The sequence below is a fragment of the Pavona decussata genome, unplaced genomic scaffold (genome assembly GCF_977016875.1).
Source record: "Pavona decussata unplaced genomic scaffold, jaPavDecu1.1 SCAFFOLD_188, whole genome shotgun sequence".
Classification (NCBI taxonomy): domain Eukaryota; kingdom Metazoa; phylum Cnidaria; class Anthozoa; order Scleractinia; family Agariciidae; genus Pavona; species Pavona decussata.
Window position 1 is genome coordinate 213812 of NW_028145597.1, and position 18241 is coordinate 232052.

General features: G+C 39.9%; 1 protein-coding gene and 1 pseudogene across 9 annotated transcripts; both read right to left on the reverse strand.

Moving 5' to 3' along the window:
- Positions 1-2: 2 nt before the first annotated feature.
- Positions 3-13282, reverse strand: LOC146462421 (uncharacterized). 9 transcript variants are annotated; one of them, XM_085085617.1, is made up of 9 exons: positions 12945-13282; positions 10417-10520; positions 8693-9013; positions 7339-7576; positions 6067-6231; positions 2833-2880; positions 1890-1955; positions 1297-1412; positions 3-944 (listed from the first exon to the last, which is right to left on the reverse strand). In XM_085085617.1, the coding sequence occupies exons 2-9, from the start codon at positions 10471-10473 to the stop codon at positions 864-866; spliced, it is 1092 nt and encodes a 363-aa protein (XP_084941743.1). In that variant the 5' UTR covers positions 10474-10520; positions 12945-13282; the 3' UTR covers positions 3-863. The 9 variants fall into 9 exon arrangements, with proteins under 9 accessions (XP_084941743.1, XP_084941739.1, XP_084941742.1 ...); XM_085085613.1 differs by having other exon boundaries at positions 1297-1454; positions 12945-13281; XM_085085616.1 differs by having other exon boundaries at positions 2833-2919; positions 12945-13279.
- A 3300-nt stretch (positions 13283-16582) lies between these two features.
- The window catches only part of LOC146462422 (L-fucose kinase-like), a 33256-nt pseudogene continuing 31597 nt past the window's right edge, over positions 16583-18241 (reverse strand).

The window sequence follows — 18241 nt, forward strand, 5'->3', positions numbered from 1 at the left end:
ATTAGTTATTATATTATTATTATAACTATTACTACCCGATACTCATCTATTGAGATGTTATTACGATAACATGTTTCCCCATTTTTTATAATGAATAGATTCTTTTTGGGGAACAGTGATGGCATAGCTCATCTCCCACTAATGTGGCCCAGGTTCGATTTAAATTTTTATTAACATTTTCCAGGCTTTATTTTGGATTTATTTCGACCTTGTTCTGTTTTGTATGAGTTTTCCTTTACTTATTCATTACGTCACTAATAGATCAAAGCCAGAGCTAAAATAGCCTGCGTAGCAAGACTTTCCTTGGGGTTTCGTGCGTTTTTCACTTTTTGACAGCGCGGATATATTGGGCCGAGAGCGAATTTCTACGCGTTCAAACATCGAAAACTGCACAAAACCCAACGGAAACCCTTGCTACGTAGGCTCAAGCTAAAAGTACATGCACCGACACAGCGGCAAAATGAGTGCGCATGCTCGTCAGGCGTAAGCAATCTTACGCGGCGAAATGACTTCATTTTTTAAATTCCCATTGTTTGTTTTCGTTTCGTGGGGATAAGCGCAAATCAAAATAGATAAGGTTGCCGCTTTCAGGAAAGGTTCCTTCGAGCTTCCTCCATCACATGTCTTATTCAACAAAAAAATAAGTATTGTGGTAACAGATGTGAATTTGGCGATTGAAGTGGAGCATTCGTAATCGATTCTCGCTCGAATCACAAATCTGCAGAGCATGCGCACTCATTTTGCTGATGCGTCACATTCACCAATTAAAAACCACTTAGTAAAGACGTTCTCGATAAACACCGTAACATAGAATCTGCGAGCGCCAAGTGCGTATCTGGCGCTATTAAGCACATGCCCATGATTCATTGCGAGGGTGCCTCCACTCTCACAGTCAGTCCTTTCCAGTCCACGCTCACACCGTAGAAAGCGAACTCATCCGAAGACTGAAAGAAATAATGAAATTGTGTTCTTGATTGGTCACCTTTGGGAAAACATCGAAACTGATGGAAAAAATGTGTGTATGTATTGTATTTCAAATGGCGGAAGGATCTCCTTGCGTATGTACATAGTTTATCGTATTGCAAATTTCCGTCTTCTGAAGTGCAATCGTTCAGTCATGCGAAGGCTCTTTAGAAGGCATTTTCCTTTATAGACCTAGTTTGTGGAAATTTAATGTTTAGTCGAGATTTGGGATTATATATAAAGAGGTTCCAAAGTGCTATAAAACGCCGTTTTAGTTTTAACGTAATGTTGTGAAAGAATTGCATGCTCTAGAACAATAAAAATATCTAGTACCTTCTTTTTCTGAATCACAGCTTTCACTTTATCTGCCATATTGGGTTTCTTAGTAAGAAGAACCAGAAACCCTCCCCCTCCTGCTCCGGTCAGAGTTTGTCCTAAAACTAACGGGTCTGGTGCCTCCATTACTTTATGTATCGCATCTGGTTCTGACCCTGCAGAAGAAGATAAAATCCCTCAGATAGTTCAGGAAATAAATGAAAGCAAACGCTAAACAAAACGCTTGGAGTAGAGATTGACTTATTTTCTGCCTTGCCCAGTTCCCGCGCGCTCACTTATGAGTTAGCCTTTGGCGTAGGCTAGTATTCGGGGTATTTCATGACACAAAATAGCTAGAATTACAGGAAATAGTTCTCTTTCATGTCATATTTTTCAGATTACGAAAAGGCGGATATCGAATGAATGCGGATAGGTGTTGAGGGAAAGTCTAAAAGTCTTTGTTTTCAATATTTCAATGTCTTCGTTACTGGGCACTCTCTCTCGTACTATTATTATGAATAAAAGAGCTTTATTATTATAAAAGGGAATAAAAGAAATACGTTTGGAAGGGCCGAGTTGTGTGGTGCTTTGTTTCAATAGTTCCCTCTTACCAGGAGCAATAATGCTTTTCTGTTTCCGATAGCAGCTCATGCACGCACCCAGCTTTTTGATGTTTCCTGGAAAATAAACAACATGATACCATGACGCCCCCTCGTCTCTAAGTTTACCCAAGGGCGCCTGCGTGGGAGAACGTAGACTGAGATTGTTTCTTTGAATGAATATAGATTTAATGGCTAAGCCCAGGGCTAACTAGTAAACCCGGAATTTTACTGAACTTTCAGTTACCTGTAAGATTCAGAATTTAAGCACTCCATTTCTTGACGGAAGCAATCATGAACGGCCAAACTTAAGAAAAGTCCGTTTACGTTAATCGCCATTAAAGATGAGATTTTTACCGAGACAGTTCAAAGATGATAATTTTTTCGAAATCTTTGATGACATTTTTTGATTTCCCAAAAAATTTTCACGATTTTTAAAGCGAATTATGTGGAGGCTGGTAGGTGCTGTATGTAATTGTTTTCTGTAAGTGAAACCGATTCCCCTAATGGTTCCGGAACGTTTTGTTTTGTTTTGTTTTGTTTTTTTGTTTTTCTTTTTTTGCACTGAAAACGTGAAATGAGTTAGTAAACACACAGACCGTCACAAAAAAAATAAATCTTTGTGCTCTCAACGGGAGAACCATATATGTATGTGCAACGAGGGAATCGTTTCACTGAACTTTTAAAAGATCATACCTGTAAACATTTCGCTGGGGAGGCGTGCAAATATCACTCGGAAACGCAAAAGACATAACTTCAAAAGAAGTTACTTAAATATTGCTCCACTAAATCGTGAAAAGTGGCAAACTTGTTGCGCACAGATTATGGTAATTTAACCAAGGAATTTCCCCCTAAAAGTTACTTTTGAGTAAAATGTCAAGGATTCTCACATTTTGGCAGGCCCTTCGCATGAGCTATGCGTTTGACCGCTGTAAAAATTCAAGTATACACGAACCTTGGCGGGTTCCTATTAACGGAAGCGAGGTATAGGGATTTTCCTGGGCTGCAATAACTGTGGTAGCGGTAGTCACGAGGCCATTCGCTGCAAAATGAAAAAAAAAAAAGCGACATTAACACAAGCAATCGGCCATGACAAAGATTGAACCTCATTTGCATCATCAGTAAATGCAAATGACCAATGCGTAAGGAGACATTGCTCTAACTGAAGAAACAGACATTTAATGAAATGCGCAAAAAAAGCGTAAACTAAGCCAAGGATAAGTTTTTCTTTGCATACTGATTTCTCACAATTGGTAAGAGTACGTTGGACTATCTTGTTAAATGTTTTGACCAGTTTAAGTAGTCGACCGGACACGGAAAGAAAGCAACCAAAAAAAGCCCCCCTCCCCCCCCCCCCCCGCCCTCGCCAAAAACAAAAAATCAACTTTTGACAGGAAAATCAAACACGTAGTTGTCTTGGAAACCCGTCAAGAGCTTCAAAATTTATCCGAAACAATACTCGCTTCGAGTTGCTTATACAGCTAGCGATTTTGCTTTTCTACCAGCAACAACTAAAAATGTTTTTGTTTTCATCCTCGATGGCGCAAGGTGGTTTGGCATTAAGGTTACCCGATACCTTCAGAGGTTTCTCGCGTTGAAGCGATGTAGCGCGTCCAGTTTAAAGTGTAGATACCTAAACCCCAATATCAAATTAAAGCTTATATAAAATAAATTGTCGAATTTTTCACGACCTCTAATTGCGAGCGTCCGAATCACCTTTTTAAAGCTACAAGTCAAAGTGAATTTTGTTTTTTGCTAATTTAACTTGCTCCTCAGTTTCCGGACCCAAAGCGCTAAGGCCTAGGGTAAACGTTGAATCTAAGTCGCGTCGAATTTATTAAAAATAGGTTCGACAAAGAGTCGACTTAATTCCAGTGTGGTAGCAAACGTCAAACCTGCGTAGACCCAAATTCACAAGTTGCACTTCGTGAAACACGGGAATAAGCACGTGTCCCCGTGCTATTAGGGACCTTACGAAAACACCACGGCGACGGCGACGATAACGCCACAACACAAAAGGCTTAATGAGCAAAAACAATCGCTCTGCACGTGCGTTTTACATTTCGGTACATTTCTTTGTCGTCCCCTGCAAAAAAACAACGTGAAATGACCAGATTCAAGGTTTTGTGGAGAACGTGAACACACGACAGTGATTTTTTTTTTCTCTTCCTTAACTTGAACGGTTTAGTTTGTCGTTTGTGTGCAAGTTGAATGAGTTAAAATAATCGCGAAGTAGCACAAGTGAAATAAAGTTATACTTTCAAATGACGTCTTCGTTGGCGTCACCGTCTTGCATTCGTAAAGTCCCTATTCACTCGATCCGCGGCTAGTTATTGCTAGGACTTGCTAGCGAAATGCCGAAATACAGTGCTCTGGCGTCGGGCTTTTCTTTGGCAATTAATTGCGAAAAATAGAAAGAGAAGACTCAAACACTGAGCATTTATTGTAAATAGGCAATTCGCGTTTCAATCATTTATATTTAGTGTTCATGAAACACGAAAAACACATTTCCATCACGCTGTGCGACGTCAGCAATGGCTTTCGATAGCTCGCCATTTCTGGTCGCGAAATTGTCTTTGTACAGCGCATGCCCGTCAGGGGGGGAATAGCGTTTGGCAGATGGGGGAGTCGGTATTTTTGTGACGTTTGCGCAGTCCATCACATTTGAATTATTTTGTAATTTGCATGATTTATGAATTGAGTTCAGCGCGTGTTTAGAACGGCGTTTACTGTTACGCCGAACCACTGTCGCATTATCCGACTTGGCAAGTCAAACTTATGCTGGAGTCGAACCAATTAATTTGCGTCGAACTTTATTGCGGCAGACGTCGCACCATTCATGCGCCTATTTCAAAATTAATAGGTTCGACGAATTAAGTTCAACTAAGATTCGACGTTTGCCCCAGGCCTATAAAAACGTGTCTGCGTTTTGCCATACTCAATCGCAGTGAAAAGTTATAGAGCATTTTCAAAATAGGATGAAAAAAATGTGGAGTAATCGTACAAAAATCGCTCTCGGAGAAAAAATATTTCGAAAGCAAAAATTCGCAGACACGTGTTTGTTGTTTATATGTAAAACTAGCTACTGTCCAAATTTGAAGGCAAACGAACAAATTCCTTTTGAGTTTTAGCTCTTTGAAGTAACTCCTCCAAAAGAAAAAAATTTAATTGAGAAAACAGCGCTAAAAATTCGGCAATTCATTTTATTTCAAAATTCTTGGTTTAGTTGGGTAGCCTGCTCTATAAGCTTTAATTTGATATAGGGTTCAGGTGATCTACAGTTTAAACCGGACGCGCTACATCGCTTGGACGCGAGACACCTCTGAAGACACCTATGAAGGTACCAGGTAACCTTAACTTTTCCCATTTCGGGGACCTTGGACTCTAGACTCAGTTCCCTCCACACAATCACGACACTTGTTGAGATCATCCACGTCTCCCCGACATTTGATCAAAGCAAGGGACTAATCAGTACGTGCTTAGTAGTTTCCTTAATGCCTAAACTAAAGGCTGGTTTCCATATGATCGCAATAAGGTCTGCGATCATATGGAAACCAGCCTTTAGATAGAACATGGTTCTATCTTCTGCGATCGTCCGCGATCGCTGTCGCAGGATCGCAGACGATCGCAGACTGAAGTAGTTTCCATATGATCGCAGACGATCGCAGACCTTATTACGATCTGCGATCTGCGATCCGCGATCATATGGAAACCAGCCTTAACTGCAATCAAAGAAAGCATCCGTTTTATAGACCTTACTTCTATTAGGGAGGCCAAGCATCACGCTTACCGGCAACAATGGTGGAAAATACCTTTACTTAGCCCCCTCCCCGGCCTCTTATTATTCCCGCCTTATCAGCTCCCCCTTGATTAACCACCCCTCCCCACTCACTCATCGTCATTTACAAGACATAAGATCGGTCAAATAACCGAACTTAAATGGTGGCAATCACAAACATGGTTTTAGAAATCGTGCAGCCCTGTCCACCCCAATTAAAACGTAGAAACTGAAAATGTCCTTACGAAAATTCACAAGTTGAGTATCTAGAGAAATTAACTGCATTTTTGCTTCAAGGCCCAACAGATGAAATACGGCATTCGGCAATGGGAAACGATAGGTTTTGTCATTGTAGTCATTTTTTTTTTTTTTTCAGAATACTCGAATGCTCTAAAAGTACAATTGTCTCACCTGGTTTTGGCAAGTTTTTGGAGCGTCTCTTGTTACAGTAATAGAGCACAACAGAGAAAGCCACAACAAGAACAAAAGACACGGACCCTAGTACGCCAAGGATTATAATGTAAACATCTGTGTTCCCAGCTATTTCCGACATTTTGTAATTGACCTGAGGATTTGCTGAAAGAGAGTAACAAATAAAATGTAAGCCTTTCATTGCCATAGTCAAACACTGAGCTGTGTAACGTTCATGTTTGTGAAGAGGCTATGCCACCTATTGCAGTTAAAAGAGACCCAATGATGTTTTCTTTAAAACTCCGCTAATTCAGGCTAGAAGAATGAAAGTGAATTACAACTTGGAAATAATTGGGCTAATAAATTTCATCACATTAGAAACTGATTATGGTCTGCTATCCCCTAGGGAAAGGCACGGGATATATTCCTCTTGATGTTCTAGTGGCCAAAGCTACTTAGTTTTCATTTCCACATAGTTTAGACCCAAAGGGTAAAAATCTCCATGACATGTCACCGGTACGCTGTTGAGGATATCCTAAAGTGAGATCCTCATTTTTAAAATGAAACTTCTAGGGCATTATTTCTAGACGTGTTGTTTATCGCGTTGAAATCTGCTTCAGATTACAGTGGCTCCCTCTCTTAGATGTCAGGATGAAATTCTGAAGTTATGTCTCATTTAAATGAAAGCTTTCCAGAGGTAATGTTTGTTTTCCCGTATTTTACAAAATGGACATTGGTAATTATAAACACAGGCCTCGCAGCTCATTGAACTGAGGGTATTGATTGACCTCTTAAACTGGGTCTATCGTGAAAGACCTCAGAATTAACGGATTGGAAGTCCGGCACCCTAACCACCCTACCACGCCGCCTCCTTTTTGCAAAACACTTTGGAAGCGATTCTAACGTCCTACCTTCTTTTCCAAATCACTTGTTTAATTGGTAGTGAACTACTCTAAATCTTAATAACGCTTAAAAGAGCGGAACACACGAGGTTACAAGTCATAATAGTTATAGTGCTTACGCAAGGAGTCTGGTCTCAGGGCCTTGTCCCACGAACGGGACTAGCATAATCTTGAGAGACAGGTCCCCTAAATTCAAACCAGTCTGAATTCGTTGGGCCAGTGGCAGGGACCAAAATTTGGTTCCATCAACTAAATTGTTTGAGAAAAATGGGTTGTTGACATGGTGGAAGAAGGCCCTGTGACTGGGGACGTGTCCCCTTGTGTGTGCCGGGCAAAACCTAGTAAACAAAGAAAAAAAAATAAAACTTACTAGCTTCCGTTGAATTACGTTTTGACGTTGGCTTCCACCTTTTAATGGTAACTTTTGTAAATGACCCCAAAGGAGGCCTGTTTTTGCCCCTGAACCTCATCGAAAGGTTTAGATCATTCTCTTTTATGCACACGGTATCGCTTCTTCTGGTGCATTCCTCTTTAACAAGTTCGTTCTTTTGGCACTTTGTGCAAGGCTTACACGCACTTAAATCTTTTGTGTCCGAGTAAAACGATCCCTAGAGAAAAAAAATAAACGAACAGAGGATTAAATAATAGAAATATGCAAGTAGTTTGTTGTTGGCTCTCGTCTTTACTCCGAGAGGTTTTTTCTCCGGGTGCTCCAGTTTACCCCTCTTCTCAAAAACCAACACTTCAAAATTCTAATTTGATCTGAAAAATGACCCCAATTACTGCTCCGTGCTAAATACACTTAAATAAAGTGTTTTATTTTTTATTTTATTTGTTTACAAGTTGAGCCGTTGGGTAGACACGTACACTCAAACAGAAACAATAAAAACACGAGTTCATTAATTATCACTAAAGACTTCTTACAATGTTTCTTGGACTCGTTTTTGCGCACGAGCGCGTAATAAGTAACAAGGTTCCAAATTGTTACAATGTTGATTGTTTCAAAGGGTCGATCCACATTGTTACAATGCTGACCATTTGCAGCCTTGACAGCTGCAAATGGTCCGACTTTCAGGTGGCTCGGATGACCACATAGAAATGGCGGTCCCGTCTCCAATTTGGGCGACGTAAAAAGAAACACTTAGAACGTAACGAAACGTGGCTGTGACAGTGACAGCCTGTGGTCGGCTTGGCGTGGTTCTCTGAATGGCTTCTGAGTGAATGAAACCACAATTCTGTATAACAGCCAGAACTCAGTGGGATTTGCCAAGTGCGCGCTGGGAAACAAATAGACGTACCGGAAGTCCAACAATGTTAAAGTGGTTTTAACGTTTGAGTTCGATGGGTGAAAACATAAACCGTGAAAAATTGTGTAAATTGTAATCATAAAGTATGAGTGTAAAGAGGAGATGATGGTTTGTCAGTTCAACACAAGGCACTGGCGCCACAAAGTGGTGCAAATAGACCTTTGACACTCGACGGCCATGTTGAGCCTCGTACTGAATTCGCGTCTGGGCGAGGCTTGCCGTGCCAAAACAAAACTTTTTATTCCTCTGAGACTCAACATGGGCCCGCGTGACAGAGGTCTATGTTTGAGAAACACAGAACGTGACCATTTTAGTGACAGGTACTGGGCCGGCAATTCTTCTCCAGATCTCTCGGGAAATTTTTGTACAAATGTTACATGTTAATATTTACACAGTGGCAGTTAATGCTTTTCTTACCTTAACGCACACTTCGCAGACAGTGTTACTGTTGGAGCTGCAGTTGTTTTTGACTCCCCACCCTTTCTTGCATGTATTGCACTTTATGCAGAAGACCACTCCTTTATAATAATAGGAACCTGGCCCACATGTGCATTTAGCGTTCGATGTAAGAGTGCAAGTCTCAGTGACTTGTAAGCTATATCCTCGACATTCGTCACATTTACGGCATTTTGCGCTATTTATACTGTCTGAAAATGTCCCATTTGGGCACCTTTGGCAGCCTGATTCGACCGATTTTGAAATAAATGTTCCTTTTGGACAATTAACGGCGTATATGCTCTGCAAGAGATAAAAGAGAGAATGAGCGAAAAATAGCCGGAATGAACAAAAGTCCAGTCCGGGAGTAAACCTCGGCTAATCATAAAATATTTCTTGGTTTAAGTTAGATAAATAAATAAATAAATAAATAAATGTTTGGCAGTCAGAACGACACCTTACAATGGTTTTAATATTTCAGGTGTGTGGATAAATCCTAAAGAATAGCCACTCAAAGCTACTGAGTTGCGCTTTGCCGGGTTGGTGTTTATTAGTGTGCAAGGAGGTTCATTAAAATTAAAGTTACTAAGCGTACTTTTTTTGCTGTACAAGGTGGGTGGATGTGAATATGCCCCTAAAAGGCGATTTAGTGGTTCAACGTTTGCTTAGGACTGTCGCGTGCGATTATGGAATTTCTGTAGCGCTCACTGCTCGGATCAAAAGCAAAAAAATCGTACACAACGCTCCTCATTCAACAATTCCTACGCCTACGACTGCGGCAGGATTTTAAAACATGTTTCAAAATGCTACGACACTTAACATGTCGTGCACGACAAGTTGGAAGTTTGATTTACACGAAACAATTTTGTCGTAAGCTTAGTGGCGTCAGCCTGTCGCATAAAACGGCAGTGACTATTTTGAACTGAGCAGCACTTTCCTTGGCACAGTATTAACTTTTGTGTTGTATAATTTTTCTTGTTTGAGATGCAATGCTTTCCTTCGGTGCTGTTCTGTAACGGGACATTTTTCAGCTGGTAAAAGAAGTTTTCACTGAAAGTGGCTCAAAATTCTCCGGGTTGTGAAAATATTTTTCGGTGGGACAATTCATGCATTACTTTTCTTTTTTTTTTAGTATAAACATTAAGCAAATCTCTCGAGTTAAAGAACTTAAAGGCAGGGCCAATGTCTCCCATTTAAAAGTATGGTCAAAAAAACTTATTAGTACCGACGGAAAACGTTAAACTAATGTCTCTGTTTTGCAAAACAATAACCTTCAGGCATGCTAGTACACAGAGAATAGTATTGATCATCTTTGGCTTTGAATGGCCAGGATTGAAATGGACTGCAACTTGAAAAAAATTGGCGATTTTTTTTACCTTCTTCCTGTGTACTTTTGCGAAATCGCTTAAATCTGATAACAGTTTGTAATCTTCCCAGGAGAAACCACTCAACATTGATTTTTTCTCGGCGCTGTAAGAATAATTTGATGTTAGAGACAAGGTACCGTGTCAAATATTTGAGTTGTTTTGGCCAAAACAAAGAGAAATCTCTGTGATACTGACCCCGGCTTGAAAAGTGTACGAAGAAACAGGCAAATAATACGGTCGGTCGAAGCGATCGTGTTGAGACGGACCTTATTAAAACATACTCAATATACCAAACATTAAAACTCAAATTAGAAAAAAAACAAAAGTGACAGAACTCACCGTTATAAGGAGAAAACATCCGAAACCCACTACACTAACAGCCATAATTGGTCGCATCACTCGCTTCGAACCACTCGCTCCCTTGCTCAGGAAACTGCTTACGGCTGCAAATGAAGTTGGACCCCACGTGAATACGGGAACTTTCGCTCATGTTTATTGTGTCATTGTTTTGTTTTGTCACGGCTCGTTTCCCGCGGGTCATGTCACTAAACGGGACGTTCTCCCAGGAAAGTGATATGATCTCTATAAAGATTACCACTCTTTATTGCTTTTTCATAAGATATTTAACCTCTTGGTACCTTTTCACTAGCTTTATAATTTTAAGTTTTTGTTGTTCTTGTCAAGTTATAAAAATCGAAGAAGAGAGCTTTAGGGATCAAAGGAAATAATACGGGATTAATGTATGACCACGCAAGAGGGGCTTTTGAATAAAATAGTAGCTAAATCATCATAGTCTTACACGTCTGGACCGTTATTTAGCAAACAGATTTAAGTTTTCTCTGCGTTCAGCTGAATCAGAGAAAACGAACAAAGAAAGCGATGTAGAGTGGTACATGTACGAGGTGACTCAGAAGGACGGCACAAGACGAAAATCTGGTGATTACTCATCCGACATCAATTTACTCACTTCTCAGTCACAATTTAAGCGAATTTTGACGATAGTTTGAAGTACGTAGGCCTGTCGCTCGGCTCAGAGCTAAGCGATTTCCTGTATTTCGGCTTCCCCATAGTGATTTTACTTCTCGTCTCGCGCCAAGGCAAGACCTGGCCAAGGGCAGTCGCTCCTGCATGCCATGGCCCATTCATCACGGTTAATTTCCACTTTTTCCCATAAATTTACGTGCGTTTTAAACGTCCATAAATAAATTGAGGGTGGAATTACACTATGGAAACCGGTAATTTCACTTAGACCTTTGGCTATCTCGTTACATCTCCAACCTCTCATTAATTTGAAAAACCAAACGTCGTTTTCCTTCAGTTCTCATGCCGTATACGACCACCCTCAAAAAATGCTTTGTTTCTCGGCTTATCGCCCGACAAATCCAATTACGTTCAAGTTTCAGAACGCTGAACAGGTTCTTATCCATTGCCTGCTCCTTTCTCTGAGCTAATGTTTTAAAACGACTTTGAGATCTATAATAAAAATCACTTTGTAATGACGGCCTTACTACAGGCTATATCGAACTCCCCGGCCCTGTTCTCGAAGAAATGGACCTTAACCCTTTAAGCCCTAACAGTGATCAGCAGCAAAGTTCTCCTTGTAATATCAATGCTTATTCAACCCCTGAGGTCATGAGAATAACGATATTATCACCCAAGGTGAATTTTCTTGATAGTTTAATAACTTCTCCCCAGTACTAATACTTTTATAAGAAAACTATGGGGGCAAGATAGCAGAATTTGTTCTTTGATACTAGGGCTTAAAGGGTCAAGAAACATTGCTATACCACGGCCGACAACAGCCAACTTGTCAGCTCTGTGTCGATGAACATGTGCGAACAACGTGCGAGAAAACGTGCGTGTGCATGTGACGAGAGTGTGGCTTTCCAATCCCGAATAGGTATTCATCGGATATATAATTTCCATGTGGAATCTATGTGAGTGTTGTTGTTGTTGTTGCTGGTTTTTTTGTCACTTAAATGTTCTAAATCGCGACAGTCTACCACAGGTCAATTTTGCGCAACAGTAGAAACTGCTGTCAACATGTAGCTAATCTTACATGGAGTGCTTGGGGCGAACGGCTGAGCTGCGAAAAAAGCATATGAGTGCATCACTGCATGTGATATAAGGGTGTAACAATCCCGCTTTGGCACGTTATGAAGAGACCAGAGCTTTGCATGATTTGATTTGCTGCTTTATGATTCTGTTTTAAGAGAAGCACTTGAATACGTTTCCCCGTGCAAAAACAGACTATTGCCGGCTTTAAGCCATGGTCTTTCCATCAGGAAAATTCTGTCACGGCCCCACGGATTGGTCAGGCATACTCAACTGTGAGCATGAAAAGATGCGTGCAATATTAATGTGTAGTGCTCTGCCATCCCGTATTAGTTCCAATGATCCAGAAAGTTCTACTATTCCCGTTGAACCCTCAGCAATTAAAAGGTGTTACGTTATAGACAATGGAGTCAAACCAAACCAAAACATTCGATTTTACGCCTAGGTTTTTGCAGTGCCGAATTGTCGAATTTAGACAAAATTTGCATGGCGCTCGGCATAAATCTTGTGCCATCTTGTGCCATCTTGTGCCTTCCCGTATCAGTTCCACTGATCCAGAGAGTTCTACGTACTGTTCCCTTTTAAAACCTTCAGCGATTAAAAGCTTACATATGTTTATATGATCAGTAGACAATATTTAAAAAAAAAATAAATTGAGCTAAAACATTCGATTTAACGGCAAGGTTTTTGCAGTGTCGAATTGTCAAAACTATAAGGTAAAATTTGTTCAATACTGCAACGCATTGTAAACTGGTTGGTCACCAACATATTCTGGGAGAGAAAATAGAAGCACACGATGGTTTGAAACTAACCTGGATATCACAAAGAACGTGGAGATGGCAAATTCCAGAGTTGTAAAGTATTCCTTCTGCAGATTTTAAAAACCCTTCTGCGTGGAAACGGCAGAAAACCTTCAGCAAAGACCGTGAACAGGTGACCGTGCCCTTTTCTCCTCACCGAGTCGGGTATCTTCCCTAGCCGCTCCTCTCACGAAAGATTGGAATTCGCTCTGACTATTTCTTTTCCCTTCACGATGAAAGCCAAGCAAACCTTTGGCGAAATTGTAGCGAGCATGGGTTCTGCGGATACAAACTTCATAAGAAATCACGAAGGTATCACAAGCCTTTTATTAGTCATCACAGGATAGAATTTGATCGAAACGAAAGCAAGTCACGACTGCCAAAACTAAGCTCGCCAATCAATGAAAAAGTCACGAGTCAGGCTCGTGTCACACTGAAGTGAATCCCACAAATGTTCAAAACGAATTCACGTATTACAAATGCAAAAATCACGCAAAACGAGGGAATAGATTACAATAAAGTGAAATCATTATTCTCAATCGAACTTTACTACTCGTGACATAAACTTGACCCGAATTTGGTTTGTGTAAAAGAGGAAAATGTCAAAGGGAAGCCAAAAATCTGATCAGGTCAGGATAACACGAGCCATCACACAACATTGAAACGCGATCTATCATTAAGGTAACACAACTTAAGTAACTGAGTCATTGCAAGAGTGTCACGAGTATGTCACAATCCATAAGTACGAGCACGTACAACAAAGCATAACAAGGAATCCGTCAAAGCTTGGAATTTCATTCGCAAAATACCGAAATAGTTTTATTCTGAAGATACAAGTGTTAGCGGTAGTATTGTCTACCGAGGCGGGGAAAACTTCGTAAAATCATTTGTTTAATTTTTTTACACTTAACTGAGTTAGTAAGTTCTGAGATATTACATTCAGTTCTTAATATCAATGTTTTGTACAAGTTTTCCTTTCCCCGTAAGTAAATGAAAAACAGGAAAACTTTTTGAGAAAAACGTTAAAAATGCTAAGAACGTTCTTTGCTTGTTCAGTTCGCCCCCAATCTCTTCTGTTCGTGGATCTCGGGTCAGCCCCGACAACATTTCGAACCCCCTTGGGGGAATTTGTTCAAATCGATTTTTGAGCTACGATTCATCGGTAGTTTCAGGGTAAACTCGTCTTAAGTTTCAGTTCAGTTCTTAAAGTTATCAAGTGGAAGGGTTTTAGACTTCTACTGACAAAAGATTTTGACAACCATTTTAAGGGAAAGGAGAGCGATAAAAGTATAAAGTCGGGCAGATCTAACGTAGAAGAAGCTGAGCATTCTCACGAGCAAGGAGCTCATATTACCAACTATGGCAAATTAAAAATACTGCAATTTTTTAAAAATTGAATTACAAAGATATAAAAGATAGTTTTGTGCACAGTCTAACAGACTCCTCTGTGTTGTTGGTATTTTCACAGTATCAACGGTCAAACTCGACAATTGCATTGAAAATGATGGCATGTAGACTCTTCGAAACTTCACTCTTAATATTTCATTTAAAAATGATTTAGCGGTTTCAAAAAGCAATAAAACTTCAATCCAGGGGACCGGATGTTTTACATGCCGAATGAACAAGATTCATTTCGGGGGGCCAAAGATGTTTTGTGAGTTTTGGACAAACGGCAAAGCTTGACCCTTGCCTTTCAAAGATCTTCAAATCAGTAAAAATAAGTTCAATCAAGGTGATATTAAAGTGGTAAGATCTACAGCATGCAGCAGTCTATCATCTAGCCACGAAAGGGTTCGGCGTACGTTCAGGTGTTCGTCGTGTTTCCACAGTATCTATCTCTTGCTATATTCACTTCTGAAATGTTTATTGTGTTAGGAAAGAAAACCAATCAGACATGAGATAAATGAAGCGCAAGCTTTTATTAACTGCAATTATTTTTGGCAAAATAAACCAAACCAGCTGATTTCAAAGCTGACACTATACCGCAATGGGGAATTTTAGTTTGTGCTCTTCCCGCGTCTGATTGGTCGAGGAACAAAAAGCGTTCCAGAAATATTTTGTTAGCGTTCGCTTCTGGATTTGTGTTTGGTCTAGATGTCTGTTATTTTCTAGCTGTCCACTGTTGCATTTTTGACTTTTCGGTTTGGTCTTTATCATGTCGCTGTCGTGTTAAGTTTTCTAACCTACGCAGTACTGAGCGTTGCTTACTCAACTTCCATTTTTCCCGCTCACAGTAAAGGACTTTGAAATGAATAAGAAGTAGCTGGATCCAACAAGGACGTAGAAGACATTCGTTTCTTTTTGGCTTATCTCTGAGGTATAAGAGAGGGTTACAATATTTTTAGGTATGTAAAAGGCGTACCATTTCGGTGGAAGTTTGTATGTGAAAGGCTAAGACTTGAACCTACGGGCGCAAGTGGAGCCTCGACGCCCTTGAAGAGCAGATATTCTTGTTGAGTATTCCTCCACCCCGGAATGAACACAACCAGCTACAACACACGAACCAATTTTTATTCGGGATAAGAAGTTAAATTTTAATATCTCATATCAGGAGTCATGTTCCATTTGAGCTAATCTAACTTTTTTCGAGCAAAATTTATTTCTCATAATGAAAAAATAAAACGTGTTTTACAATCTCAATTGATTTTTATAAATTTCGTTATAGTTAATTTTCAAATTAATTAACAACTACCTCCCGAAAAGAGCTTTTCATGGTTTCTGACACTTTTCGGTTGGGGCCAGAAGGAGGGGTCATACATGGCTAAAATTTCAGGCTTTGAACCTCTGTACAATTCCGCTTAAAATTGACAGACATTCGAACTTTAAAATTATGTTTATATACCTCATTTGCATCATTCAGCATTTTCGAAAATTAAAAAAGTATGGACGTTTGTATCGATTTGTAACGACGTTTATAACTCGCCGTCATTAGCAATCTTCTCGTGTCGGTAATCTGTTTGATATCAAATTTATCAAATTTGAACATTTCCTTTACAACTGTTATAGCCTGAATCTTTTCTCTAAACTTTGACATAAATAATTTGGGAAAACTACTTCAGAAGGCATACTAGATCTCGATTCGATTCGAAAATTTAAAACTCCATACATTTTCTATAATTTTCGTTGTTCCCCCCAAACAGCCCCCCCCCCCCCCCCCCACCAATATGGCGTCAGATATCATGAAAATGTCTATTGTACAAATGAAATCTATGTCATGTAAACTCTAAACTGATTTATTTGTAGCACAGATTTTGGGGAACAGAGATGGCACAGTGGTGAGGGCCGTCAACTCCCACCAATGTGGCCCGGGTTCGATTTAAATGCTTATTAACATTTACCAGTCTTCGCTTTGGATTTATTTCGATCTTCTTTTGTTTCGTATGCGGTTTTCCTTTACTTATTCATCACGTCACTAATGGATCAAAGCCAAAGCTAAAATAGACTGCGTAGCAAGACTTTCCGTTGGGGTTTTGTGTGTTTTTCACTTTTTGACAGCGCGGAAATTTCCGCGCTTTGAAACAGCGAAAAACGCACCATATCCAACGGCCGGAAACGCTTGCTACTCACGCTCGAGCTAAAAGTACATTCACAAATTAAAAAGCACTTAACAAACACCATAGCACTCGATAAACACCGTAACATAGAATCGAGAGCGCTAAGTTCGTATCTGGTGCTATCAAGTACATGTCCATGATTTATTGCGAGGGTGTCTCCACTCTCACAGTCACTCCGTCCCAGTCCACGCTCACATCGTAGAAAGCGAACTCATCCGAAGACTGAAAGAAATAATGAAATTGTGTGCTTGATTGGTCACCTTTGATTGTTCAAAATTCTGAAATACGCCATGAGCAAACATGGAAACTGCTGGAAAAAATGTACGTATGTATTGTATTACAAATGGCGAAAGGATCTCCCTACATATGTACACAGTTTATCGCATTGAAAGTTTGCGTCTTCTGAAGTGCGACCGTTCATACGAAAGCTCTTTAGAAGGAATTTTCCTTTAAAGACCTAGTTTAGGTCGAGATATGGGATTATATATAAAGAGGTTCCAAAGCGCTATAAAACGCCGTTTTAGTTTTAATGTAATGTCGAGAAAGAATTGCATGCTCTACTGATAATAAAAATTTCTAATACGTACTTTCTTTTCCTGAATCACAGCTTTCACTTTATCTGCCATATTGGGTTCTTTAGTAAGAAGAACCAGAAACCCTCCCCCTCCTGCTCCGGTCAGAGTTTGTCCTAAAACTAACGGGTCTAGTGCCTCCATTACTTCACGTATCGCATCTGGCTCTGTCCCTGCAGAAGAAGATAAAACTCTGGATGATCCACATTGTTTAATCCATGCCCTCAGATAGTTCATGAAATAAATGAAAGCAAACGCTAAACAAAACGCTTGGAGAAGACAGTGAATTATTTTCTCCCTTGCCCAGTTCCCGCGCACTCACTTATGAGTTAGCGTTTGGCGGAAGCTAGTATCCGAGATATTTCATGACACAAGAGAACTAGAATTAGTTCTCTTCTATGTCATAATTTTTAGATTACAAAAAGGCGGACGTGATAGCCATTTAACAACATCGAATGATTGAGGATAGGTGGAAAGTTTAAAAGTCTTTATTTTTCCAGTGTACAGGGTAATAAAAGAAAATCGTTTGAAAGGGTCGAGTTGTTTCAATAGTTCTCTCTTACCAGGAGCCATGATGCATTTCTGTTTCCGATAGCAGCTCATGCACACACCCAGCTTTTCGATGTTTCCTGAAAAATAAACAACATGATAACATGACAAATCGTCAAATTTCGAATTTTCGTCCCCTCGTCTCTATGTTTACCCAAGGGCGCCTGTGTGGGATAAGATTGTTTCTTTGAATGAATATAGATTTAATGGCTAAGCCCAGGGCTAACTAGTAAACCCGGAATTTTACTGAACTTTCAGTTACCTGTAAGATTCAAGGCAGAATATAACCACTCCGTTTTTTGACGGAAGCAATCATGAACGGCCACTTTACGTTAATCACCATTAAAGATAAGGTTTTTACTTAGAGAGTTCAAAGATGATAATTTTTTCGTAAATCATTTTTTGATTTCTCAAAAAAATTTCATGCTTTTTAAAGTGAATTGTGTGGAGGCTGGTAGGTGCTGTGTGTCTTTGTTTTCTGATTGAAACCGGAACGTGTTTTTTGTTTTTGTTTTTTTGGACTGTAAACGTGAAATGAGTTAGTAAACGCACAGGCCGTCACAAAAAATTATTATTTTTGAGCTCTCAAAATGAGAAAATTTTGTAATTTTTTCGGCCGTTTGACGGCGGTTGA

Coding starts and splice junctions, on each gene's coding strand:
- LOC146462421 (XM_085085612.1), bottom strand. CDS start 10,473: ATGCGACCAATTATGGCTGTTAGTGTAGTGGGTTTCGGATGTTTTCTC. Junction 9,014..10,416: donor GATGTTTTCTCCTTATAACG/GTGAGTTCTGTC, acceptor TATCTCTTGCAG/AGCATATACGCCGTTAATTG. Junction 7,577..8,692: donor TCTGCGAAGTGTGCGTTAAG/GTAAGAAAAGCA, acceptor TTTTTTCTCTAG/GGATCGTTTTACTCGGACAC.